Source organism: Giraffa tippelskirchi, chromosome 2, assembly GCF_054371585.1.
Source record: "Giraffa tippelskirchi isolate mGirTip1 chromosome 2, T2T-mGirTip1v1.2.pri, whole genome shotgun sequence".
In the NCBI taxonomy this organism is placed as follows: domain Eukaryota; kingdom Metazoa; phylum Chordata; class Mammalia; order Artiodactyla; family Giraffidae; genus Giraffa; species Giraffa tippelskirchi.
In genome coordinates, this window is record NC_137276.1 from 63,455,695 (window position 1) to 63,483,264 (window position 27,570).

General features: G+C 38.1%; 2 protein-coding genes and 1 pseudogene across 15 annotated transcripts in view; 2 read left to right on the plus strand and 1 right to left on the minus strand.

Moving 5' to 3' along the window:
* ECD (ecdysoneless cell cycle regulator) overlaps window positions 1–23,764 on the plus strand; it is a 45,198-nt gene extending 21,434 nt beyond the window's left edge. For 2 of the 12 annotated variants that reach the window (XM_081566004.1, XM_081566028.1), the window contains 5 exons: window positions 1,008–1,114; window positions 1,249–1,432; window positions 3,902–3,969; window positions 5,501–5,715; window positions 6,342–6,631. In XM_081566004.1, the coding sequence (XP_081422130.1) occupies window positions 1,008–1,114; window positions 1,249–1,432; window positions 3,902–3,969; window positions 5,501–5,715; window positions 6,342–6,572 (805 nt within the window). In that variant the 3' untranslated portion in view covers window positions 6,573–6,631. Of the gene's footprint in view, window positions 1–1,007; window positions 1,115–1,248; window positions 1,433–3,901; window positions 3,970–5,500; window positions 5,722–6,341; window positions 6,632–9,035; window positions 9,786–10,502; window positions 10,637–11,304; window positions 12,198–21,837; window positions 22,001–23,449 lie in introns of those variants that run through there. The other 10 variants (XR_014075876.1, XR_014075877.1, XR_014075879.1 and 7 more) reach the window with 10 other exon arrangements.
* On the plus strand, window positions 2,334–3,228 carry LOC145538247 (tRNA (guanine(10)-N(2))-methyltransferase TRMT11 pseudogene; annotated as a pseudogene).
* On the minus strand, window positions 6,827–26,731 carry NUDT13 (nudix hydrolase 13). Of its 3 annotated transcripts, XM_081566323.1 has the most exons (10): window positions 26,384–26,490; window positions 21,086–21,177; window positions 17,732–17,871; window positions 14,313–14,447; window positions 13,244–13,350; window positions 11,891–12,016; window positions 11,658–11,769; window positions 10,480–10,634; window positions 9,194–9,298; window positions 6,827–9,101 (listed from the first exon to the last, which is right to left on the minus strand). In XM_081566323.1, the coding sequence occupies exons 2-10, from the start codon at window positions 21,166–21,168 to the stop codon at window positions 8,901–8,903; spliced, it is 1,164 nt and encodes a 387-aa protein (XP_081422449.1). In that variant the 5' UTR covers window positions 21,169–21,177; window positions 26,384–26,490; the 3' UTR covers window positions 6,827–8,900. The 3 variants fall into 3 exon arrangements, with proteins under 3 accessions (XP_081422449.1, XP_081422457.1, XP_081422465.1); XM_081566331.1 differs by lacking the exon at window positions 9,194–9,298 and having other exon boundaries at window positions 26,384–26,731; XM_081566339.1 differs by lacking the exons at window positions 9,194–9,298; window positions 17,732–17,871 and having other exon boundaries at window positions 26,384–26,496.
* Between the last annotated feature and the right edge of the window lie 839 nt (window positions 26,732–27,570).

A 27,570-nucleotide genomic window follows, 5' to 3' on the forward strand; every position in this document is an offset into this window, starting at 1 on the left:
TGGGAAGCCCATCTATCTCTCTGTCTCTGTGAATTTATCTGTCTATCCATTCATCCATCCACACCACATCTTTATCCAATTATCTGTTTGTAGACACTTAGGTGGTTTCCAGTCTTAGCTACTGTGAATAATACTGCAGTGAACATGGGGATTCACACATCTCTTTGAGATTTTGTTTTAATTTCCTTGGGATAAATACCCAGAAGTGGGATTGCGAGGTCATATGGTAGCTCTATTTTTAGTTTTTGAGAAACCGCCATACTGTATTCCATAGTGGTTGTACCAATTTGCATTCCTACCAACAGTGCACAAGGGTTCCCTTTTCTCCTCATTCTTGCCAATGCTTGATCTCTCTTGTCTTTTTAATGATAGACATTCTGACAGGTGTGAGGCGATATCTCACTGTGATTTTTATTTGCATTTCCCTGATGATTAGTTGATGTTGAGCACCTTTTCTTGGCATTTGTGTATCTTCTTTGGAAAAATGTCTATTCATTTTCTCTGCCAATTTTTGAATCAGATAACTTGGGGTTTTTTAGCTATTAATGAGTTCTTTTATATATTTTGAATATTAAACCCATATCATATATATGGTTAGTGAATATTTTCTCCCAATCTTTAGGTTGTCTTTTCATTTTGTTGATGGTTTCTTTTTCTGCAAAGCAGTTTCTCTTTTCTTTACTTTTTGGGTTTTTTGTTGGTTCGGCTGTGCTGTGAGGCTTGCGGGACCCTCATTCTCTAATGAGGAATTGAACCAGGGGTCATGGCAGTGAAAGCACCAAGTCCTAACCACTGGACCTCCAGGGAACTCCCCAAAGCAGTTTTTCTTTGAGTTCTTTTTATATTTTGAGTTCCTGGTAAAGTTTTGAGAGGAAAGATTCAATATCCTGAACAAATGTTTAAAAACAAATTAGACTAGATAATCCTTTCTAACTTTAAAATACTCTGTTTTTGTGGTTATTCTTCTAAGTTCTCATTAAATACCCATGTCTTTGATTTTTTTATAGCTCTCATGCTATGAGCCCAGGTGAAGAAATCTTAACATTATTGCAGACAATACCATTTGATATGGAAGAGCTTAAGAAAGAAGAAGCTTATCTTCCCCCAGAAGATGGTAAGTGATGGGCCAACATAGAGCGCGGAGTGAGAAAGAATTAAAACATCCCACTCAGTCTCAGAGGGTACTTTACTGAGAGTATACCTGTTTCATGTGAGTATAGTATGGCAGTGTCACACTTCTTTTTTCAGATGAACGGTGGTTAGATCTCTCACCAGATCAATTGGACCAACTGCTGCAGGAAGCTGCTGGCAAAAAAGAGCCAGAGCCTATTTCCAAGGGGCAGGAGGAGAACTATGACTTAACTCAAGTCTCAGAGAGCATGAAAGCTTTCATATCCAAAGTCTCAACCCACAAAGGAGCAGAGCTGCCTCGGTAATTTCTGTTAAAGTATAATTATCTAAATAGTTAGAGGCTCTGTGTTGGCATCATCCAATCATTGCCAGTTCTGTGTTTGTTTTTTTTTAGTAAATGATTTTCAGTGCTTTGTTTTCCTCTTTTGGTACCTAATACTATGATAACTTACTTATCTGGAGTCAGATTTCAGATAACCTAATTATGATCCTTGAAGTAAGCCAGAGAGATCACTCAGATCTAAAGGCCACTGCCCCAGAGCTGTCTGTGCAGGGCAACTGTATACTTTACTTTTTAGGCTTTTACTCAGAATATTATGGACTTTTAACATCTAGCTCTCATCAGGATCAGACATCTGATCTTGTACCGTTAAGTAGACTGGAAGCTTCAAACTCAAAAGAGGAGGAAAGGCGCCGCTGGGTACCTTGAACAGGTTATCTTCTGCTCATGGCACAGGAACACCTGGAGTTCCACCTTCCAGAGATAAAGTCTTTGCTTTCACTTTTTGGAGGTCAGTTCACCAGTAGTCAGGAAACTTATGGAAAGTCTCCTTTTTGGATTCTTAGCATTCCCTCTGAAGATATTGCCAGAGACTTAATTTTTCTGTGTGTGCCAAGTCTATATTTGAACTATGGGGTCATGGAAAGTGTCTGGAGGAGCTGTACAGTTCTCTTAAAAGCTACCCTGTTGAGAAGATGGTTCCATTTCTGCATTCAGATTCTACATATAAAATAAAGATTCACACATTTAATAAAACATTGACACAAGAAGAAAAAGTTAGATGAATAGATGCACTTGAATTTTTGCCATTTGAAGGGAAAGTGAATTTAAAGAAGCCACAACATATATTCTCTGTTTTGGAGGATTATGGTTTGGACCCAAACCACATCCCTGAGAATCCACATAATATTTATTTTGGTAGATGGATTGCAGATGAACAGAGAGAGCTTATTGAATCATACAGTGTCAAAAAGAGACACTTTATTTGAAATACAAGCATGGATGCTGGTTTATCATTCATCATGGCCAACCATGGAAAAGTGAAAAAAAATGATACTGTATTTGATCCACTTGTTGGAACAGGTGGCCTTCTGAGAGCTTCTGCTCATTTTGGTGTGAACTTATATGGGACAGACATAGACTACAATACTATTCATGGCTTGGGAAAAGCTAGTAGGAAAAACCAGAAATGGAGAGGACCGGATGAAAACATTAGGGCAAATCTTCATCAGTATGGTTTAGAGAAGTATTACCTTGATGTCCTGGTCTCAGATGCATCTAAACCTTCCTGGAAGAAGGGCACATATTTTGATGCAATCATCACTGATCCTTCATATGGTATTAGAGAATCTACAAGAAGAACAGGTTCACAGAAGGAAATACCAAAGGGAATAGAAAAATGTCCAGAAAGCCACATTCCTGTTTCCTTGAGTTATCATCTGTGTGATATGTTTTTTGACCTGTTAAAGGTCTCAGCAGAGACCCTCATATTAGGTGGAAGACTCATCTATTGGTTACCAGTATACACACCAGAATACACTGAGCAGATGGTACCCTGGCACCTCTGCTTGAAACTCGTCAGCAACTGCGAGAATCTTTCCAGTCATACATCAAGGTGCTTGATAACAATGGAAAAGGTGAAGGAATTTGAGAACCAGGACCAGTATTCACATTTGCTGAGTGATCACTTTCTCCTGTACCAAGGTCATAATTCCTTCCATGAGAAATATTTCAGTGGGGTAACAAAAAGAATTACCAAGGAAGAAAAATCTAGCAGGAATGAAAAATTAAGATTTTTGACAATGGAGAAACAATAAGGATTTGATAGAAAAGACATCTGTATGTGAATGTTCATGTATAATGCAGAAAATGTAGTTTTAAATAACTTTATATAATAAAATAAATGCTACAAAAAAGAGGATAAAAATGTTTATCAGAGGAAGAAATAATAACAGAGAACAAGAGGTGTTACATTTGGCAAGTAATAGGGAAAAAAAGGTAGATGGAATTGTTCCTTGCCCAGCCAAATACATCTTTATTAGTGTTGATGCTCAGTAGCCTCATAAGATTAAAATTTATGTTCAATATTCTCTCTTTAAGATAGCAGGGATAGGGAAGGTTTGATCTTTTTTATGTTTAAAGGTTTGGTTTTTAAAAAGATAGACTTTATTTAAATGAATTTGGATAAATAGCTTCTTTTGCTAATGCTAGATATATCTTATGGGAGGTGGCAGATCCCTAAATCAGCATAAGTTAGAAATGTGCATAATCAAAGTGCAATTTTTACTTTTATTTCATCTATCTTTCCCATTTCTTTTGCCCTACAAGATCAGTAAGCATAATGGGTTTTAAAATTTAAACTACAATTTTCCTTGCTGTGCCTCCTTTGAAAGTATATCTCTGGTAGTGTTCCTAAGAACGGCACCAATTTAGACAAAGTTTCAAAGAGTTTTGTTTGGGATAAATTGTCTTTTTCCTTTAATCTTACAGAGAACCTTCTGAGGCTCCAATCACTTTTGATGCAGATTCTTTTCTTAATTATTTTGATAAGATTTTAGGTGAGTTACAGTGATATTTATTTTTATTTTGCAACTGTAAGTTGTATAGAGATTGCTAGAGCTTTGGAGCATTGGATCTCATTTGTATTTTGTGTGTATGTGTGTGATTTTGAGTTGCTTTCAACTATTAATTATTGCCGTACTAAGTAATTTTGCAAAAGATACCTTGCTTAGTGCCTGGCATAGTAGTTGCTCATTAAATCTTTGTTGAGTGAATGAATACTGTGTGTTTAGATAGGGTTTTACATGGGCTCCAATATTACATTGTTCTTTTTTTTTCTCTTTTAAACATCCTGCACTTATATACTGGGCTTCCCTGGTGGCTCAGACAGTGAAGAATCCGCCTGCAATGCGGGAGACTGGGTTTGATCCCTGGGTTGGGAAGGTCCCTGGAGGAGGGCATGGCCACCCACTCCAGTAGTCTTGCCTGGAGAATCCTCATAGACAGAGGAGCCTGGCCGGCTACAGTCCATGGGGTTGAAAAGAGTTGGACACAACTGAACGACTAAGCACAACAGCACTTAATACTACTAAAAAAAAGAAACAAATAGCCCAATTAAGAAAAAATCAACAAAGGATATAAACAGGCAGTGTCTTGAAGAAGAAATATAATGAATAAATATTTGAAAATAGTTAACTCTTTCTAGTAAACAAGTAAGTATACAATAAAAGTAAGAATTATTTTTTTGGCCCATCGTATTGGGAAAAATCTTAAAGGTTGATAATAACCAGTTTCCTCAAGTGTGGGAGAAATGAGCACTGTCAAACTGTGGAGGTGGAGGTGTAAGTTGTCTTTTCTCAAGGCAGTTTGGTACTCCAGAATGTTCATAACCTTTGACTTTGCTATTTCACTTCCAGGAATTTACCTCATGAAAAAGCTGTGTGTGCTAAGATGGTGATTGCAACATTGTAGTAGCAAAAACTGGGTTATAGTACAATTTTACCCCCCCACCAAAAAAATCATAGTATATTCATTTTATGAAGTACAATATAGCCTTAGTGAAGAATGAGGTCCATTTATGTGTTTTGACAGCAAAGGACCTCCAAGATATATAAATAAATAGAAAAGCAAACCATAGTTCAATATGTATATCTATGTAAAAAATATTTTGTATACACATACAGACACATAGAATTACATAAATAAAGGTCTGGGTACCCACCGAACTGTTAAAAGATGCTTAACTCTGGGAAGAGAATGAAATGTGAGACAATAACTCTGTAACTTGAAAGTTTACATCAAAATATATTCATGTATTATGGAGTTTTAAAATTTTTTAAGTAAAAATTTTTAATCAATTGAATTCACCTAATAAAAAAAAACAAAACAGAATCTTTCAGCTCAGCCTGTGTACTTTTCTGCAAATGTCTGCCAGCAGTATCATTTTCTGGAGGGGATTTTTCTGAAGTACTTTGCCTATGTATATTCACTTTTTTTTTTTTTTGCAGAGAATATTCTAATTCTTTTGAGACGTATAGTCATGCCAAAAAAATGTACCAAGTGACTCTTTCTGTGTTGGGGTCTGTGTAGGTTCAAAGTCCCATGAGTCAGACTCTGATGATCTGGATGAGGAAGACTCTGAATGTTTAGATAGTGATGATGACTTGGATCTTGAAACACAGGAGCCTGGAGAAGAAGCATCTGTAAAAGGGACTCTGGATGATCTCAAGTCGTACATGGCCCAGATGGACCAGGAACTAGCACATACCAGCATTGCCAAAAGTTTCACCACCCAGAAGCAAATGGTATATGTTCAACTTCTTTCCCTTTTGAGTCTAGTACAAAGGACAGCTAAAATTGTTTTATCTTAATTTCTATTGTTGATTTGTGGTAACTTTTTGTGATTTGAATTTGATCTTTTGATTTGAATAAGGTTAATTTTTTCCTAACTCTGGTTGGACAAAAGATTATTTTCTTAAACATAAGCTTAATTATACTGCTTATTCTATGTTACATGTGGGTAGGAAAGAAATCTAGCTTCTTTCACTTAGAGAAAATTTCAGATTCTGTTTTATTTATTTATTTTTAACTGTTCATTTTTTTCTGTTTATTTCTTTTAAAACTCTTAGGCAAGCTATAAATATATCTCCTTACCTCTGGTTATCTCCCTTGGGCTATTTCAAAATCGGGACGGAATTCATTTAATTTGTAGAAACTTTTCCGAAGAAGAAGTATGCTATAATCTTTGGAACCAAATTTTAATGTGTTTGTTAAATTACATAGTTTATTATTAGACTTCATTTTCTTTCTATCAAGAAGGGAATTTCCTTTCTAATATGTAACTCAACTTTACATTGTTGCTTTTTATTTTAACTACCATCCAACCTAGCCACGTACTGTCCCATGACTTTCTTTTCCTTCCATGAACAAGGAACCTCTATCCCAGACTACCAATGACGATTCACAAGAGGAAGATTCTGGCACAGGAGGATCTGTTATGACGCCAGTGGATGTAGACCTGAACCTGGTTTCAAACATATTAGAGTCCTATAGTTCCCAAGCTGGACTGGCAGGACCTGCTTCCAACCTTTTACAGAGCATGGGTGTGCAGCTGCCTGACAACACTGATCACAGACCCACAAGTAAGCCAATGAAAGATTAGCCAGCCAACCTAGTCTCTCTTTTTTCTTCTTGAATAAATATTGAGTCTAACTATGCTCATTTCTAGTTTTGATTACTCATCTAGTAAAAATGTTTTCTTCATTTTAAGTTCATAGGTTAACTTCTCTATGAGCCCCAAATGTTGCCCTCTTTGCACAAGTCTTTTGTGATCTCAACTCTGGGGTGCATACAAGGTTTTGAAATAAGCGGAAGAGAGAGAATCAAGCCCTTGAGATAAGACTTAGACACTCTATGTTTGGAACATTAAGTTTATCTTTATTCAGGATTAAACATTGGGTAGAGGAAGAAGGTAGACTGGCAAACATAAGGAATGAATGAGTTGCTTTTTTATTCCAGTTACCAGGAACGACCTTGAGTCAGTCTCCCTCTGGTGTCAAATAATTCAATGTTCTACCTGTTTTTGCTGTTCTTCTTCAAGGACCCATCAGGTTCTTTTTAGTCTTAGCACCTTCATAATTCATTGCCACAAAAATATTTTCCAGTCAGGTAAGCCCTGTATCAAAGTTTCTTTTATTTATCTGCCATTTTTAGGACCCCAGCCCACCCTGCCCTCTTTTGCCTCTGCTCTCAGTTATCCTTGGAATTCTAAGAAGCAAAGCACTCTTTCCAGTCACTGCTGGGAAACAGTTCAATGTTGCAGCTCCTCCTATTAACTACTGTCATTTTTTCTTTTCCAAAACAACACGTTAATCCAAAAGTAAACAGCTACTTCGTGGTAAGTTGAGAAACTCATAACCAGGAATTCTGTACAGTCCTCTTTCTATCAGTATTTTCAGATTGGGGATATGTACACATGTGGTCACAAACACACCCACATAGAGATAGAAAACACTGGGAGGCGGTACTACACATGGACCCTGAACTGTTTTCTTCTAACTGCAAGGTATGAAGAAACCTCAGGACCTCTCTTTCTAGAGTGTTTTTTCCCTTCTATGTGCCAGGTTCAGTCCAGGTCAGGGCAAGCCGCCAATCTAACAGGACAATCGAGTCCCACCACATATTATCCCTCAGCATTTCCTGATGACAGCAGTTTGATTTTCCCAAAGCAGTGATGGTGTGCTGGCAGTGGTGAGAGTATTGATCCCAGCCTTTGGGATCAAAAGGAGATTCAGTGCTTCATCCTCTCTAGTTCTAGAATCTGTTTTACTTAGTCCTGTGGGACTTGGGTGTGTGAATCATCTTGGGGTCTCTGGCCCTTGTGTCTTTAATCACTAGTTAGTTGCCTAAAAGTTCCTGAACATACGACTCTTGTCTCAGCTGTTCCTCTTCTCAAACAGACTTCTACGAGCATTTCTTCCCAACACTGCTTTAGTCATTACACAGACTTCACACTAATAGTTTCCTCCCTCCCACCCTCAATTCTCGCTTTCTACAGTTTCCTCACTTCATAAGATAGAAAAATACATCTGAACGGAGGCTCAGAAATCTATTTCATTTCTTCCAGATCAGTGCTTCTCCCCTATGATAAGGTACAGAATGGCATATATGAATGACGAGAAATCCTAAATTTAGTTTATCCCATAAAGCTCAAGAAATGGTTCACCTTCACTGGTCATTTTGTTGAAGTTACAACACTTACTGGGTGTGCAAATGGCTGCAACCATTTTATGTTTAGGAAAACAGGCATGGCAAGGGATACTCTTTTCCCTGGGTCACAAACTGAGCAAGTAACAGCAAAAAATTGACTTACCCTCTTGAGCCCCACTGGCATGCAGTTACCTCAGCAGAACATCACTGTCTGATTTTATTACAGAGCACCTTGAGGAAGACCTTAATTCCTGCTTTCCTGGGATGAAGGACTTAAATATGACTTTTATTTAACTAGTATATATAAAATAATTACCTCTATACAAATTCAAAAATGTTGTGCTATTTTTAAAAATTCTATGATCCTAAAAAGTAACTCAGTAGTGGGTTGAGATCTGCTATATATTTTTAATACTAAGATAAAATTTTAACTGAAATTATACCAGGCACATTTTGGCAGTTAGTATAAATCCAGCATTGATAAGCCACATGCCAGAAGATGTTTGCTTCCACAGCACAGGAGAAAATGAGTGAACAAGAGCCTGTATCCAAACTAATCAACTTTTGCTTTGATTTTTGTTACCTGATCGGTTTTGGCCGTTTTGATTGCCTGTGGTTAGGAACTTCTGTTAACACTGGCAGATGTGTCCTGCTGTAGGCTCACCATCTGTTTTGCCTTACGAGGTTGGGCTTTTGTCACCTCCTGTTTGTCAATTGTTCTCTGATGTGCCCCTCTTAGATCGTGAGGAGGGAGTTATCTGATCAGGTGGCCTTATGTGAGCTAAGCAGGCAGGGGAGAACAGGTCGGTTTTTCCACCCACTCCTTTATCAGTTGGTGGGCAATGGCTAACTTGGGGGGCAACCAGAATGGGACAGCCCCACTCTGTTGCTGATTAGATGAGTTTTTTCTCCTCAGGACTGTGGCCACCTCATCACGACTGAACCAGGCAGCTGCTTCTAGTTCTCTCAAGTTCACCTGGATCTGAAAGACATAAGGAAAAATGGGATATAAAGTTAGGAGCTACTTAGAGTACAAAGGGAGAAGGCAATGGCACCCCACTCCAGTACTCTTGCCTGGAGAATCCCATGGACGGAGGAGCCTGGTAGGCTACAGTCCACGGGGTCGCTGCGAGTCAGACACGACTGAGAGACTTCACTTTCACCTTTTCCTTTCATGCACTGGAGAAGGAAACGGCAACCCACTCCAGTATTCTTGCCTGGAGAATCCCAGGGACGGTGGAGCCTGGTGGGCTGCCATCTATGGGGTCGTACAGAGTCGGACACGACTGAAGCGACTTAGCAGCAGCAGCAGAGTACAAAGGCCAAGGGTGAGAAAATGTTCCAGAACTGAGCAATCTTAGAAGATGGTATCTGGATTCTATTCACTGGGAGATACTTCTAGATAATGTCCAGAAGCAAAATAACCATAATTAAGGGAAGAGAGTTAAGTATATTTTTTAAATATTAAAACACACAAACACATGAAAAAAAATCGTGGAAGCTCAAATAGTAAAGTAGTAAGAGTGGGTTGGGGATTTCCTAGCAGTCTAGTGGTTAGGACTTTGCGCTTTCACTGTCGTAGCCCAGGTTCAATCCCTGGTCGGGAAACTAAGATCCTGCAAGCCATGCAGTGCGGCCAAAAAAAAAAAAAAGGTCAACACTGAATGTAAGTTATGAATAATACTGTTTCTTTTTGTACCTAAATGATTATATAACTAAAAAGGAAACATGTAAATGTTTCTCTTCTTTAAAAGGTAAGTGTTAATGATAGTCAAAAGCACAGTATCTTCCTTGGAGGAAGCAAAATAATGCAAACTGCATCCACAGTTTATTACAGAAACTGAGATAGGTTAGATATTATTGTATAGAAACCAAAGCACACAATAGACAGACTTTGGCAGATAGGGAACACAACACAATCTGTCAAGACTTATGAAAGAGCAAGATGAGGTTGGATAAGACAACATCTAAGTCCCTTTCAGTCAGAAGTTCCTGTGATTTTATATTATTAGTCCCCAACATCCTGACTGAGTTGGGCTATAAGACCAATTCTGAAATCAGTCATTAAATTTTATATATTTATTGTGTGCCTACTCAGTGTAAAACATTGTTAATTTTCTGAGGATGAAAGGTAAATTGTCTCATGATTGAGATATATATACAAGGAAGAATGGTGCTCATATTGACACTCCTAATTTTTATGGTGAATTTGTTTATAAGATTGTAAATTCCTTAAAGGTATAAATCACATCTTACACATCTTTGTATAATCTAGACAGTGCTGGACTAGGCAGATGAGTAACTATGGAGCAGCTTGGATGAGGCAAAGGATACGTCATAAGGAAAGCATCAGAACTTACCTCTGTCTGCCCTGGTTTCACAGTTGCATGACAAGCAATCATGAGTGTGCTGTTAGGAAAGGGCCAATGCTGGGATGCAGAGTAATGCAGTCTGTCCACCTCCAATCCCACCTCTTCTGCAATTTCTCGCCGGACAGTCTCTTCCAGACTTTCACCTGTAAGTACTCAGATTAATTCAGGACAGCCCTGTAGCAGGAAGGGGGTACAGATGCCCATTTTCGAAAGAAGCATAAAAGTGGCTTCAAAGTAAAGGAAATATTCTTGGGAAAGGCCTAAATCTCTGAGTCTTTACACTAGGAATCAAATCTGGAGTTGGGTATCGAACTGCCAGTTCTTGAACCTGCTATGTTCGTTACACAAAATAAGAGTTGGAAAGGGTACTGCTGTCCTCAGCTTTTTAATAAAATTCAAATGCCACATGTCAGCATTCGCCGATTTTGCTGCAATGGGCTGAGAAAAAAACATCCTGTAAATAAATATTAAATTTTAGTTAATAGAATATTAATATGTATGCTGAAATATTTAGGAGGAAGTGTATTAATGTCTGCAATCTGTGCATCAGAAAATAAGATGGATTAATGGATGGATGGAGGAATGAACAGATTTGTGATAAAATAAGCATAGTAATTATCGAATTTAGGTGGTGAGTATATGGGTGTTTATAGTATAAATCTTCCAACTATGCTTATATTTGAAAATTTGCCTATAAAATATTGGAAAATTATAGTGCCAGAAGTAGTTTTCCTGATATAATAGGAGAAAATGTGCTTGAGATTCCAAGTACTTGGCAATAAGAATAAATACATAACTATTGAACCTTCCTAGTGGTCCAGTGGTTGAGAATCCACCTGCCAATGCAGGGGGCATGGGTTCAATCCCTGGTTTGAGAAGATTCCACATGCTGTGGGGCAACTAAATGCCACAACTACTAACCCTGCACTCTAGAACCTGCAAGCTGCAACTACTGAGCCTACCCGCCACAACTACTGAGCCCACGTGCCCTAGAGTCCTGTTCTGCAACAAGAGAAGCCATCTCAATGAGAAGCCCGCCCATCACAACTAGAGAAAGCCGGAGTGCAGCAACGGAGACCCAGTGCAGCCAAAAATAAAAAGAAATACGTATTATTGATAAGCTTTCATTTCCTTCAGTGTTATCTGTATATGCCTAAATTCCTTACCTATATCACAAAAACCTGCCAAGGCAGAATACATTCCCTTGGGAAAGGAACTCTGGCGGACAAGCAGGCATCGAGTCCCATCTGACACCAGAGTGATCACCACAGGTGCCACCTAGGAAAAGGGGAGGGAAACTTAGACACCAGGGCTTTAGGGCCCATTAATGAAACCAAGTAATGGGTAACTAAGGAAAGCCTTTTGGCTTGGATTATTGTCCTTTTAAAGCGATGTTTACCTGTGGATAATAGATGATGTTATTGGAAGGGCACACACGCTTGCTGCCAGACACATTCTTCTTGGTGGGCTGCCCACTTCTGCTGCAGAACTGATGAGCATCATGCCAACGGAGAAGAGCCTGAGCCTAGGAACACAAAGATGGACTTGGTACCGTTTGGAGAGAATGTGGGTTTCATCTGTAATGGTGCTGAGGCTACTAATATTTAGAGCAACTCAAAGGGATATGCCATTCCCTTTCCAGCTCACCTACTTTAAATGGTTATTAATTATTTAAACTTTAAAATAAAGGAAACTCTCTGAACATAGTCTATCATTTTAAGTATGAATTTTAAAAAAGCATATTTTAAATGTATTATGAATTATTTTAAAAAATTATCATAATGAACACCCATGTACTTATGACACAGCTTAAAAAGAAAACATTTTCTATATAATTAAATGGCAACCCACTCCAGTATTCTTACCTGGAGAATTCCACGGACAGAAGAGCCTGGTGGGCTACAGTCCATGGGGTTGCAAAGAGTTGGACATGACTGGATGACTGAACAACAACAACAAAACACCTCAATATGTACTCCCCAATAAGTTTGGAATTTTTTTGCAAGTAAAAAATGTTTAGAGATAGCTCTTTAATGTAAATGGACAATCCAATATTATATAACAACTGAATTGGGAAAAGAATTTGAAAAAGGATATGTGTGTGTGTGTGTGTGTGTGTGTGTGTGTGTGTGTGTGTGTGTGTGTGTGTGTATCTGAATAACTTTGTTGTACCACTGAAACTGACACAACACTATTAATCAACTATGCTGTACTGTGCTATGCTAAGTCATTGCAGTCGTGTCCGTCTCTTTGCAACCCTAGAGACCACAGCCTGCCAGGCTCCTCTGTCCATGGGACTCTCCAGGCAAGAGTATTTGAGTGGGTTGCCATGCCCTCCTCCAGGGGATCTTCCTGACCCAGGGATTGAGCCTGAGTCTCTTACGTCTCCTGCATCGGTAGGTGGGTTCTTTACCACTAGTGCCACCTGGGAAGCCCAATTAAATGGACAGTCAAAAGCCATTTCAGCAAGTGAAATCCAAAGGTGGAGAATAAGTCATTAGGGCAATGTAGAATAACTTCTCACCATATATATGTCATGCTGTGGGTCATTAAAAATGTTTATAAGGCCTATAGATCATAGTGCCATAGATCTATACACCCTTAGGAGAAAACAGTACTGATAAAAACAGGGTAAAAGAAGAAGAAACACAGTGTGCTTTCTCCAAAGTCTATGATCTGCAAAAAAGAAATCAAATCTTTCCCATATACACTACTTCACTAAATTTCCTACAGAACCAAGAAATCAATCTACCGTGGACAGCAAGGAGGCATCCTTCACATTCAGTTCAAAGAGAGCCTTTGTCAGCTTAATGAAAGACCCCTGGAGGGCTGTCTCCATTTCAGCTTTCTGTAAGGAAGCTAAAAAATTAGAAAAGAGAATGAAATGAAACAAATGTCAGACTTTACCTCGGGGACCCTCTCTAGCATATATTTTTTAGAACAGTGTTTCTCAAACTCACCTAATAAGACTCAACTAGGAAGAATAAAAAAATATACAAGTTCTCAAGCCCCTACCTGGAGATTCTGAATAGTAGATGAGTGAGGCCCAGAAATCTTTTTTTTTTTTTTTAAACAAGCACCAGGAGATTCTTATATTTGGGCAGATTTAGGAAACATTAGAGCATAGTGTTTCCCAAGATCCTCTTCGGGGCAATAAGGACATTTGCACTAGCCACACACTGTCCCTGGGAAAAAGATGAAATGGGACCTTTGAGCCCCTATCTAAACCTCATTCCAGCATCATTGTATTCATGGCTGATACAGAAACAGAGAGGGAAGGCTTGATAAGAGCCACAACAAGCTCTAGCAAACCAGTTCCCAAATGCAAGTCTGAAGACCCAGAGCTACTCCAGGGTAATGTGTTTATTCACCTGCATTGATAAGAGAAATAAGAATAATGTCATTTCTTTCTTCTTAAGATATATAAAATAAATGAGGGTGCAGAGAATAAACATCTGTGTACCACCATGTAGTTGAGAAAGAAAGCATTAAAAAATGTCCTTTATTTTATGTAATGATGATAGTAGATGGTAGTATTTTTTAATGTTCTTACTTAAGAAATGCTTATAATTGGATGGCTTCACCGACTCAGTGGACATGAGTCTGAGCAGACTCCGGGATATAGTGAAGGACAGGGAAGCCTGGCGTGTTGCAGTCGCAGGAGAGTCACAAGGAGTCAGACGCAACTTAGCGACTGAACAACAACAACTTAAAAACTGAAATTGTTTTGTATTCTTAATATGTTCTTTGAAATTTTATTATGTGGAGTCCCAAAGCCTAAGAACCACTGGGAAGTGTCCATCAGGAGTAATGTTATGTACCATTTATGGAAGAAGAGCTATTTAGACCTAGATCCAGAGCAAACCATGCTTCTTGCTGTTCTGAGCATCCAATTAGCACGGAATCTTCTAGTATTTGTGAGTCTTGTCCAAACTTACCCAGGAGCCTTTCCAACTCTAAGAAATATAAAAGGAGAAAGGGGAAAAAACACACAGGGTTTTAATTAAACCACCAGAGCCATACTAGACTTATTAGAAATCATCTACTTCAACTTGAAATAGGCACACCTGGCTCCCAATGACTGCCCTGCATGCTAATTAGCTGTGTAATTTTGACCTAATCACTTAACCTCGGTTGGCCTCCATCAGCAATCTGAAGAGTTTAAAGGAATTCTTTCTGTCTAATCCTGTATTACTCTATGATTATATCATGAAAGGGGCATATCCCCTAGTTTTAAAGACACATTATAGTTAACTTACTAAAGCACTGGAAAAAAAAAAGTGTCATACTTAAAATGGTAGACCAGAGCAGTTCTACAATTTCATCTCCAGATTATGCTGCTTTTATGGGCCAGGGTAGACTTCTCATCTGAGATCCTGGTTTGTAAAGACAAGTGCTGTATTGGTAGAAAATCTGTTCTGTGCATGAATTCAGTTCAGTTCAGTTGCTCAGTCATGTCCGACTCTTTTCGACCCCATGAATCGCAGCATGCCAGGCCTCCCTGTCCATCACCAACTCCCAGAGTCTACCCAAACCCATGTCCATCGAGTCGGTGATGCCATCCAGCCATCTCATCCTCTGTCATCCCCTTCTCCTCCTGCCCCCAATCCTACACAGCATTTGGGTCTTTTCCAATGAGTCAACTCTTCGCATGTGGTGGCCAAAGTATTGGAGTTTCAGCTTCAACATCAGTCCTTCCAATGAACACCCAGGACTGATCTCCTTTAGGATGGACTGCTTGGATCTTCTTGCAGTCCAAGGGACTCTCAAGAATCTTCTCCAGCGCCACAGTTCAAAAGCATCAATTCTGCAGCACTCAGCTTTCTTCACCGTCCAACTCTCACATCCATACATGACCATTGGAAAAACCATAGCCTTGACTAGATGGACCTTTGTTGGCAAAGTAATGTCTCTGCTTTTAAATATGCTATCTAAGTTGGTCATAACCTTCCTTCCAAGGAGTAAGCGTCTTTTAATTTCATGGCTGCAATCACCATCAGCAGTGATTTTGGAGCCCAAAAAAATAAAGTCTGACACTGTTTCCACTGTTTCCCCATCTATTTCCCATGAAGTGATGGGACCAGATGCCATGATCTTAGTTTTCTGAACGTTGAGCTTTAAGCCAACTTTTTCACTCTCCTCTTTCACTTTCATCAGAGGTTCTTGAGTTCTTCTTCACTTTCTGCCATAAGGGTGGTGTCATCTGCATATCTGAGGTTATTGATATTTCTCCTGGCAATCTTGATTCCAGCTTGTGTTTCTTCCAGCCCAGCATTTCTCATGATGTACTCTGCATATAAGTTAAATAAGCAGGATGACAGTATACAGCCTTGACATACTCCTTTTCCTATTTGGAACCAGTCTGTTGTTCCATGTCTAGTTCTAACTGTTGCTTCCTGACCTGCATACAGGTTTCTCAAGAGACAGGTCAGATGGTCTGATATTCCCATCTCTTTCAGAATTTTCCACAGTTTGTTGTGATCCACACAGTGAAAGGCTTTGGCATAATCAATGAAGCAGAAATAGATGTTTTTCTGGAACTCTTTTGCTTTTTTGATGATCTAGCAGATGTTGGCAATTTGATCTGTGGTTCCTCTGCCTTTTCTAAAACCAGCTTGAACATCTGGAAGTTCACGGTTCACGTATTGCTGAAGCCTGGCTTGGAGAATTTTGAGCATTACTTTACTAGTGTGTGAGACGAGTGCAATTGTGCAGTAGTTTGAGCATTCTTTGACATTGCCTTTCTTTGGGATTGGAATGAAAACTGACCTTTTCCAGTCCTGTGGCCACTGCTGAGTTTTCCAGATTTGCTGGCATATCGAGTGCAGCACTTTCACAACATCATCTTTGAGGATTTGAAATAGCTCAACTGGAATTCCATCACCTCCACTAGCTCTGTGCATGAAGGATTCATATTTATTTGTTCATAATACAAGATTACATTGCTAATCTCTAAATAATGTTTAGTGCCTTCTGATAAACATCCTCATATACTTATGTACTGCCAGAAACTATCAAAGTATTCCAACATATGCAGTGCATAATCTGGCCCTGGCAATGTATTTAGAAGTTGGCATATAGTGACACAGGGGCTTCCCAGGTGACACAAGTGGTAAAGAATCTGCCTGCAATGCAGGAGATGCGGGTTTGATCCCTGGATCAGGAAGATCCCCTGGAGAAGGAAATGGCAACCCACTCCAGTATTCTTGCCTGGAAAATCCCATGGACAGAGACTGTAGCCTGGTGAGCTACAGTCCGTGGGGTCGCAAAAGAGTTGGCCAAAACTCAGCGACTAAACAACAACATATAGTGACATCATGTAAAACTGAAAGGTAGCATCTTGAATGCCAATTCCCAATGGCTTAAATATCTCTAGTTATATACCTTAAAAGCAAATTATATGTATTTATTAATATAATATACCAATAATTATATAATATGTAATTATATGTAAAATTATATATTTAGTATTGGAAGGACTGATGTTGAAGCTGAAACTCCAATACTTTGGCCACCTCATGCGAAGAGTTGACTCATTGGTAAAGACCCTGATGCTGGGTAGGATTGGGGGCAGGAGGAGAAGGGGATGACAGAGGATTAGATGGTTGGATGGCATCACTGACTCAATGGACATGGGTTTGGGTGGACTCCGGGAGTTGTTGATGGACAGAGAGGCCTGGCATGCTGCAATTCATGGGGTCGCAAAGAGTCAGACACTACTGAGTGACTGAACTGAACTGAACTGAAAAGTTGTTATATCTCAAAGCGAATTAATTTTAATTGATGTTTAGCTTTGACCCTTCTAAGGAGAAATTAAGTCATGATGCAAATCTTAAACAGTTTGTGTGCACATGCTAAGTCTCTTCAGTCCAGTCTGACTCTTCGTGACCCTATGAACTGTTACCCGCCAGGTTCCTCTGTCCATGGTATTCTCCAGACAAGAATACTGGAGTGGGTTGCCATGCCTTCCTCCAGGGGATCTTCCTGGCCCAGGGATCAAACCTGGATATCCTACATTGGTAGACAGGTTCTTTACCACTGAGCAACCTGGGAGGCCCATACCATCACCAAAAAACGTCCAACTGGGCAGTTCAGTTTATATACTAAATATAAATTGGCCAAAGCATTTGGAAAAATCTGGACTCTAAAGTTGGAGGATTCTTCTCAGGGATTTAACGTGGACTGAATTTTGTTCAGTGGCCACAGGCTGATCTACTTTGCTGGTCTACTTTGGGCTTACCTAATAGGCTATGCTGGGGGGCCAGATATTGATGTTCTGATTTCTGAAGCAAAGGAGCCAAGTTATGAAAGAGGTAAAATGCTCCTGTCTGCTGGGCTTTTTTACATGCATCATCATCTTCTTTCAGTTCAAATAAATACCTGTGTTTTGGAAATAATCAAACCATTACAAAACCATACTTAGTTTCCTATACAACATTCATCTTTGAGAATTATGTCCCTGCATTGCTCTCCTACCACAGTTATTTCTTTGTATTTATTTACATCCTAAATTGCTTTAAAAAAGGATATGACTCTGGGAGATCATTCACTCCTTTGTCCTACTGTATACCTTGCCCATACTTCTGTGACTGTACTTACATGGTTCTATTTGTTAATCTATCTGTCTCCTCTTAAGATTGCAATCTTCTTAAGGGCAGGCAGGGTCTGTTTTAGTTATGTGTCTCGAGTAATTAGCATATTGAATGGCTCAATTCAATAAATATTTATGACTTGAACTTCAACAGTAGTAAATATTTACTGAATTGAACCTCAAGGTACTCTGCCAATATTATGCTGTGAGGCAAGAATTTACATGCAGTGGAGTGAAAGGAAAACAAGTACAGTGATAAAACATCAACCGCAGAGTACCTGGAGATGGGAGCAGACTTTATTATTGTGGACAAGGAGCAAACATATACCTTCAGAAACTCCTTTTCAACCTAGGGATGGTAAAATAAAAATTTTATCTTAAATGCACTCTTATTTCAAGCATCTATCCTCCCAAGTGGATGCCATTAGCTCCTTATCTCTACTAAAGGGGCCACTGATGAAAGTGAAGCCATATGTGACATTTATTTAATAAGTGTAATATTTTCAGTAGCCAGAATTAAACTGTAGAAAAAAGAGCATCCTATAATTAGTTTCTCAAAAAAAAAAAAGAAAAGGAATGGAGCAAATTCTGTACCTTCATTAAAGATGGCCTGAGTCTATCCTTTCAGGAGCCTCAGCAATCAGGGCAAAGTCTGTGTGATTTGGGGAGGGCTGAATGTGGACTCCCCTTCTGGGGCCTTAGGGATAATGATTTTTGTTTTGTTTCGGTTTTTTTGTTTGTTTTTTTGGCTGTGCCATATGGCTTTCAGGATGCCAGTTCCTCGGCCAGGGATTGAACCTGGGCCACAGCAGCGTAAGCCCATGATCCTAACCACTAAGCCACCAGGGAACTCCCAGCATAATGATTTTGACTGTTGAAATCCCTAAAACAGACTCTCAGGTATACGGTACATTTTGTCACTTAAAGTGGGAAATACAGTTTACGGATATTTTATGTAGAATCTGGGAGCTTTTGTAACACCAGTAGCATTAGCTCCACATGAAACTACAAAGCAAAATGATAAATATGCCCGAGTGGTATCTTTAGAAACTTATTTTTGACTGTATGATAAAAGCGATTGCAATGAGCTCTTTGTAAACAGAAGACAAAAGGAACCTGAGATTTTAATGCTCAAGATATTTTTATACTTACTGTGAATGACTGTAATCTCCTGGGACAAAGACTCTGTATGTCAAAGGAGAGACAGGTGCCACTCAGATGTTACCAAATATTAATATAAACAACAGAACATACACTGGTGCCTTTGTAAAAAAGCAGTAAGAGTTGTACAACCTGTGCTTTGCCCTAATGACCATAAAAAGCAAAACATCTACAAAAATAACCAGGTTAAGGTCTTAAACCCGGGGCCTCACTGTAACTGGGACTGAGATCCAAAAACTTATGTTCTTCTTGATTGGAACACGTTTTTTATAAATGTATTTTCTTGTTGTACACCTGAAACATTGTAAATTAACTATATTTCAATAAAAAATAAGCTATAAGGATATATTGTACAGCACAGGGAATATAGCCAACATTTTATAATAACTTTAAATGGAATATAACCTATAAAAATTTTGAATGATTGTGTTATACACCTGAAACACATTATAAATCAACTATGCCTCAATAATCAGTCACTTAAAAATGCATTTTCTCCTTTTAAGTATAATAGTATGGAAACCACAACACACTAAGATTAACAGACTTCAACTGTTGTTTTCTTGTTATAAAAGTTGAAAAATAGTCATTCTACTGAAATTACAATATACAGTTACCAATTTTTTTTTCAGCAAAGATCCAATTTTTTTTAAAAAAGGGAGATCATTGAGAATCTCACCACTCAGTGATGATCACTGTTTATCTCTTGGAATTCTCCAAACTATGTATTAATATTATCCATTTATACATATACAATAAACTGTACAATAAATACTTTTAGACTCCATCTACTAATTTGTAGCCTTTTTTTCTTAAACATATTAACATTTTTTCACACCATATTCTTCACTGACAGAATTTTATTTTTCTTATGATTTTTATTCATTTTCAATATATTTAATCACCTTAACACTCATTTTTTTAGACTATTCAGTAATTCTGTAATTGTTCTCAGGGTCTCAGCCTGAGAACTGTAAATAAATGTCAATATCTAAAACAAGTATTGCAATTTTGTTTTCTCACTCTTGCTCATATAAGATTGTACATGTTTGTGTGCTTTTAAATTTTGGACTGGGCACTCATGTATGGCAGAGCTTTCAACATGAAAATCTCTGCTTGTGAGTGTATCCCTCCAGAGGGGTTTTATACTTGCTTCTGCAGGTCTACAAATGCTACTTAAATTCTTTTCATAGGCTGGGAATTTGGAATTACACCGCATAGATGGTGCAAATTTATACCCCAAAATTGTATGACAGCAGGCTAGTGATTTCAAATTCACAGATTTTACATTTGCTCAGACTGATGACAAAGAAGTCCTTTTTCATCTTCCTATACTGGTGTAGATACTTTTTTCCAGACTGCCATTCACTGAGATTTATTCTTGGGGGAAGGAGTTTGGGAAGCGTGGTATGCAGGGAATGGAGTTACCTACCTTATTTTCAGTAACATTAATGAACTACTATTCAGTATAGTTTTAATTCCATCATAATGGCTGTATCATAATTTAATTTCTCCCTTACTGTTCATTCATCCATTCAACAATATTTCAGTGCCTACTATGTGCCAGATACTAGGGTTCTATGCATGAGAGTTACCATAGTGGAAAAGACTATATTATTTTCTTAAAAAAAGAACTTATATTTAAATGTCAAACACTTTAGATATTACTGGAAATTTAGTTTAGAAATTTTCTAATTATAAATAATTTGCATTGAACATCTTTACATGTAAATCTTAATCATACATCCTTAAGCCCCAATATAGAATTTTGAGATATTTATATTTTATAATTTTAATGGACCAAAGATAGAAAAATCAGAGCTCAGTTTGGTCAAAACTCACCGTGTCTTAGTGACATAGGTTGACAGCAGCCTATAGCACCAAAAAAATTTTCTCCTGCAAGCAGTTCCACAATACAGGGACATTGTCAGGTCCTTAGGAGAAAAAGGAAGTGAAAGAAAAAAAAAAAGCATGCAATTTGAAGTAATGAATCACCAAGAGGGTTATACTTTAAGCCAGAATAGGATCACTATTTAATATTAAGGAAAGATAAACTGAATAGAAGTCATGATCTGGCTTCTAAATCACATCTCTATTGCTAACTAGCTATGGGATGTCAACTTTTCAGTGTGTGCGTGCTCAATTGCTCAGTCATGTCTGACTCTTTGAGACCCCATGGACTGTAGCCCGCCAAGCTCCTTTCTCCATGGAAGTTCCCAGGCAAGAATACTGAAATGGGTTGCCATTTCCTACTCCAGGGGATCTTCCTGACCCAGGAATCAAACCCGAGTCTCCTGTGTCTCCCGCATTGGCAAGTGGATTCTTTACCACTGAGCCACCTGGCAAGTCCCAACTTTTCAGTACCTCTTTCCCATCTACAAAATTAAAACCTGTTCTGCCTAGCTAATAGGTTGTGAGAAACAGCTAACTGTCCACTAAAAACCCTGTGGCCCTCCTTCCATATTGTGGAATTCTTGCTGGGTGGTAGTTGCCAAGCCAAGGCCTACATTTCTCTCCTCCTCTGTTTCTTTGATGGGACTAAGACTAGGTCTAAACAGTATAATGTTACTGAAAGTGATGTGTATCTCTTCTAGGCTGGCACAGTTAAGTATGCGTTTGCCTTCTCTAACCTTTCCCCATCTGCTTGGATGACTTCAAAATGGCAGAGCCATTAGATGGAGGAGCCTGGATCCCTGAACACTATGTGGAGAAAAGCCATCCACCAACCAAAGACTCCCCATCTTGAACTTATTATGAGTAAGAATTAAGCTTCTACCATATTAAGCCACTGAAATTCTGAAGTTGGTTACAGCAGGTAGCATTACACTAATAGACCAAGTAAGCATAGGATTGCCTCCAGACTAATGTAGCCAAATTTCTCAGAATATGTGAAAAATGAAGTCCCTTTGAAAATGAAGAAGAATCCTGTAGATAAGAAAAATATAAAATCATAAGCATTAGGAAAATATTTCAAAAGGCAGCTATGCAAACCCACATGGATCTAAGATATTTCCTATTTTTTATTTTTGTGAGAGGAAAAATAACTCTATATCTTTAAGAATCTATTCTGCAGAAAGGGATGTCTTCTAAATTGTATATCAGTGAGTTTTTTATCCTCCATGAAAACTACAGTTCACATTAGCAATAAAAAAGTCAAAGAAGAAATAAGAAAATCAGTATAGTTAAATAACCAAACACCCTTTTATTTATTTATTTTAAAATTTATCCAAACACCCTTTTAACTGTGCCCAGGGAAGCAAGTTTTGACACTAAATCACCGAAGAATGTCTAAAGTTTAGGCCTACTTCTCAGTTGCATAATTATGAATCACTGATGACTAATCCTTGGACAGCTTTGCCTATAATCTATATCCTAGCCAAGGGTAAAATATATTTAGTAGGCAACATTCAACAAAATATTTATTGAGTACTGACTTTATGCAAACTTTCTGAGGGGACACAATAATGTACAGGATAAAAATCCTGCCCTCAAGGGACTCTTGCAGGAGAGAAAAGCAAATATATAGCTTTCACAGAAGGCAGAATGTGATATGTGGGTTACAAAATATTCCAGGAGAATATTAAAAGTATAGTCTCTATTTTAATAACCCAAAGACTGGTGTGATATCCTGGAGGAAATGAATTTAAAGTTAATATTTCTATCTCATGTACAACTCTGAGAATGTTATTGATATGTTATTTTTAGAGGAAAATTTTGAAATATCTATCAAATGGTGCAAGTAAGCACCCTTCCCCTAGCAATTCCACTTTTAAGAATTTATCATAGGAAGGAAAGGATATGTACAAGACGTTAATTGAAAATTATGATAAAATGGAATAACACAGAGCTGTAAAAACAAACAGATAAGAAGATAACAGTACCACAAAACATATGTAGTAACAGACAAAGATATTCAGAATATATTATTAAGAAAAGCAAAGAGTAGTTGGTTGGTTTAGCATTATCTAATTAATTTGTAAAGAAAAGGATATATACATATACAGGCCAGTAGAATTAATTAGATATGTATTTTTTTTTGTTTTAAAAATGACTAGAAATCCACATGCCAAGCTATTAATGGTGACTAATATGAGAGAGTTGTATGGAGATAGGGATTAAAAAGGGTACTCATAATTTTTACTTTTTACATTTCTGCACTTAAAAGAGTTTTTTAACCATGTGTTCATATTTCTTGTACATTCCCAGGACTAACTTCACTGTGAAGTTTTCTACAGGCCACTGTTCCCAGTAGCACTCCATCACATTCCCTAAGAGTCATGGGGACTTTCTTCGGTGAGTTCTTTGAATTCCTTTGGTGATACTGTAAGAGCTGTTTGTAGTTATGACTACCAGCTAATCTGTGTGGCCCACGGTGCTTTGCTGCCTGATGTTTTGCCTAAATGTAATGCCTACTAAATTAACCTTAGCCAACTGTGGATTTACATGGCCTGCTGACTCATAAGTTAATGATCTCAGAGCTGGTAAAAGACATAGTAAAGTTCCTCATGTAGTTTTAAAAAAGAATTGATTATTAAGAGGAAGACATAATTTAACTGAGAATTGTACCTTCATTGATATAGTCATAAATCTAGTAAAGATTAAGTCTAATACCTTTTCTAAATGGCTCCTTTTTATACATATAAAAAGCAGTGTAGACTATTTAAGCAGAGTAAATTATTTCCTTTAAATTCAACTTTAATTGTATTTTCTTCTTTCAAATATATAATTTAAATTAGCAAATTAATACAACTATATTACAGGACATACAGAAAACAGAATTGTGAGAGCACCCATATTATCACCAAATTAATATAATTTATCTACTAGTCTTTTGCACATATGACCTTTACATAATTGTAATCAATAAACATTTTTTCAATTTTCTTTCATGAAACATGTCATAAGCAGTTTTCCATCTTTTTGTGTAAGTTTTATCTATTTTTGGGGGGGGGCTGCATAGTATTACACCAAGCAGACTTCCATCCTTACTTGCTAAATATTCCCCTAATTTTAGACATTTAGGTGGCTCTGATTTTAAATTACCAGAAATAAAAGACTACTAAATACCTCTGTGCTGATATTTTCTGATTACCTCTTTAATATAAGGTCCCCAGCATAGAACTACTGGGACAAAATTTGTTTTAAAATCATATGGTTCTTTCTACATTGCTACACTCACAAAATTTGATAGCATCTGGTGAAAAAAAAAAAAGAACTTTTATATTATATTTCTTTGATCACTATTGAGATTCAAAGTGTTTTCCGATTTAATAATACTAGCTCCCCTTTTGTAAAGTGTCAGTTTGATTTCCTGTGCTTAGTTATTTATTGGGCCTTTACTCTACTTTTGCCCATTCTAATTTTTAAAATATTATAGGATATTTACAGCATTTTCCACAATATGATCACTGAAATGCATTGTAGGAACCACTGGTGTACTGCTTTTCTCTGGGAAATTATCATTCAGACTGAACCTCAGCACACAAAAAAAGACTCTTAACAGTCCAGAAGCTATGTGAGATTACTTTCTGGATAAAAATAGAATTTCTGATGGCCCTATATTGTTTATAAATCTAATGCAGGAAAAATTTTGCTACTGCTTTTCTGAAATGGTTTGTGATTTCCACTTTTGGGGTCTTTGGTGTGATGTATTATTCAAAATGTATTGACCCAAGGGCTCACACTTGGTAAACATATTGGTCTACAGCTAGAAAATACACTGCATATGAAACACATCCAGTTGCTCAATTGCCCCATTAGGAACAGGATAGTTGTTTTTGTTTGAATTGGCAACTATTATTATACTTTATGCCAAATCACACACTGGAGATAAAAATGCACTATTTGCAAAATTAGTCTTAGAAGAAAATATTAGCACCCTTATTTTACTTTAGATGACAAGCTCAGGCCTTCCTTCTGTTTTGTTTACACTGCAAATGCAAGTCTCCTCCAAAGCAAGAAAGGGACAGGGAAGTAAGACTTGGACTGGAGAGACTCAAACTTTTTTCCTGGCTCTCCCACTGACTGAATTTGTGACCTGGAGTTGTCACCTAACTTGTTGGGGAGCTTGGTTTCTGTCTTATTTTTCACAGGGGAAGGAAAGGGAGAAAAGAGATCTGAAGTATATTATTACTATGTCAGATTTTGACATACCTAATTCTCAGCTCTAATAGACTATAAAATTCTTAAGGGCTGGGATTGCGTCTCCCTATCTACAGCATCTAGCACAGTCCCTATCACAGAAAAAAACACAATATACTGAATGAAAAAATGAATTTATTCCATTTTATAAGAGAGGAAGATAAAATTTTGAGAGGTTAACCAATCTGAGATACAAGCTAGAGAGCAATAGATGAAAACTCAGGGCTATCTGGCTCCAAAGGTCATGTTTCGATGAGAAATACGTGAGGAAGCACCTTCCAGTATTCACGGACTATTTAAGTTTTTAAAAAGTATAATTTTTAAAAAGTACTTTTAAAAGTAACTTTTTAAAAAGACTGATACATATGAAAGTTAATATTATTTTGACTAAAGATTATTAAATAATGATGAGGGAAGGCCCTTAAGCGAAACAATTTCTCTGAACCTCCTATAATAAAGGATTCATATATGCTTCTCATCCTGTTCACCTTAACAGAGAAAGATTCATTTAGAAAGCACTATAGCATGACAAAAAAGTCCACCTCTAATCTCTGTGATTACTTCTACTAAGAAGAGGCCAGGTTCAGTAGTGTTTGAGAGAGTGTTTTTCAGGGAGTCTGACTTTTGATGACTGTGGACCTCAGTGGGATGGGAAACATGCAGAACTGAGGAGCCACTGGGAAACACATTTCAAGCTCTCAGTGACCAGCTATGTGGTTGGCTTTCTAAAAAATAAATGTTCCTCCCTTAATTCAAAATAATTCAGACAATGCAGAGAAGTTAACAAATTCCACTTTTAAATGACTCTCCAAAAAAGTATCAGAAAATTATTAGCTGGAGTTAATCTGATAGCTCCAATAATTTATGATGCATAACTGTGGTTTCTGCAAGAAGGAAGAGAGTCTGACAGAGAGGTTTTTTTCAAGTTCTGGTTCTGTCTCTTCATAAAATCTTTTTTCCACTTAGAATCTGAATATGTTTCTCTTCCACTGTACTTACTCTGAATTCTCTTAGGGGTGCCTTCCTAGGCCTCAAGAATCGGTACAACCAGGGAACTCCAAGTCTTCTGGGAAGTTGGACTCTTTCCTCCAAGAATAATTGTTGCCTTTGACACACTTCCCAGAATGCTCCTTGAGATGCACTCTGGGAAATGTAGTTCAATCCTCATGCCTGCTTGCTAAGCTCTCCAAAGTTAACCATGATTGTCAAAAGCATGCTTCTGCCACACTTCCCAGAATCCTCTTAGAGATGCATTCTGGGAATTGTAGTTCAACCCCCAGGCACGCTGCTTTGCCCTCAAACTACATAGTTAACCATGGTGGTCAAAAGCATGATTTTCTAAGATCTAAATTCATTACCAGGAGGACTACTCTGGTAGTTCTAGCATTAGATCCATGAAAGTGAAAGTGTTAGTTGCTCAGTCCAACTCTTTGTGACCCGATGGACTGTAGCCTGCCAGGCTCCTCTGTCCATGGAATTCTCCAGGCAAGAATACTGGAGTGGGTAGCCATTCCCTCGGAGAAGGCAATGGCACCCCACTCCAGTACTCTTGCCTGGAAAGTCCCATGGACGGAGGAGCCTGGTAGGCTCCAGTCCACGGGGTCACTAAGAGTCTGACACGACTGAGCGACTTCACTTTCACTTTTCACTTTCATGCATTGGAGAAGGAAATGGCAACCCACTCCAGTGTTCTTGCCTGGAGAATCCCAGGGACAGGGGAGCCTGGTGGGCTTCCGTCTATGGGGTCGCACAGAGTCGGACACGACTGAGGTGACTTAGCAGCTTAGCAGCAGCCATTCCCTTCTCCAGGTGATCTTCCCAACCCATTGCAGGAAGATTCTTTACTGTCTGAACCACCAGGGAAGCCCATTAGATCCATTTTTCAAAAAAAAAAAAATATAGTCTTTACACCCATCCTTCTACACAGAACAGGGCTTTCCTGGTGACTCAGATGGTAAATGAAAATTTCTGTCTCTGTATAACTTACATTATAGAGAAAGAAACAAATAAGTAAATACATAGTGTATCAAGTAGTTATAAATGTCAGGGAGAAAAATAAATAAAGAGAAGAGGACAAAGGAGTTTGCTATTTTATGTATCTGCCTCATTGTTAAGGTGTCATTTGAGCAAAGACCCTGAAGGAGCTGAGGAAGGAAGCCAAGTGAATATTTATGGGAAGAGAATTG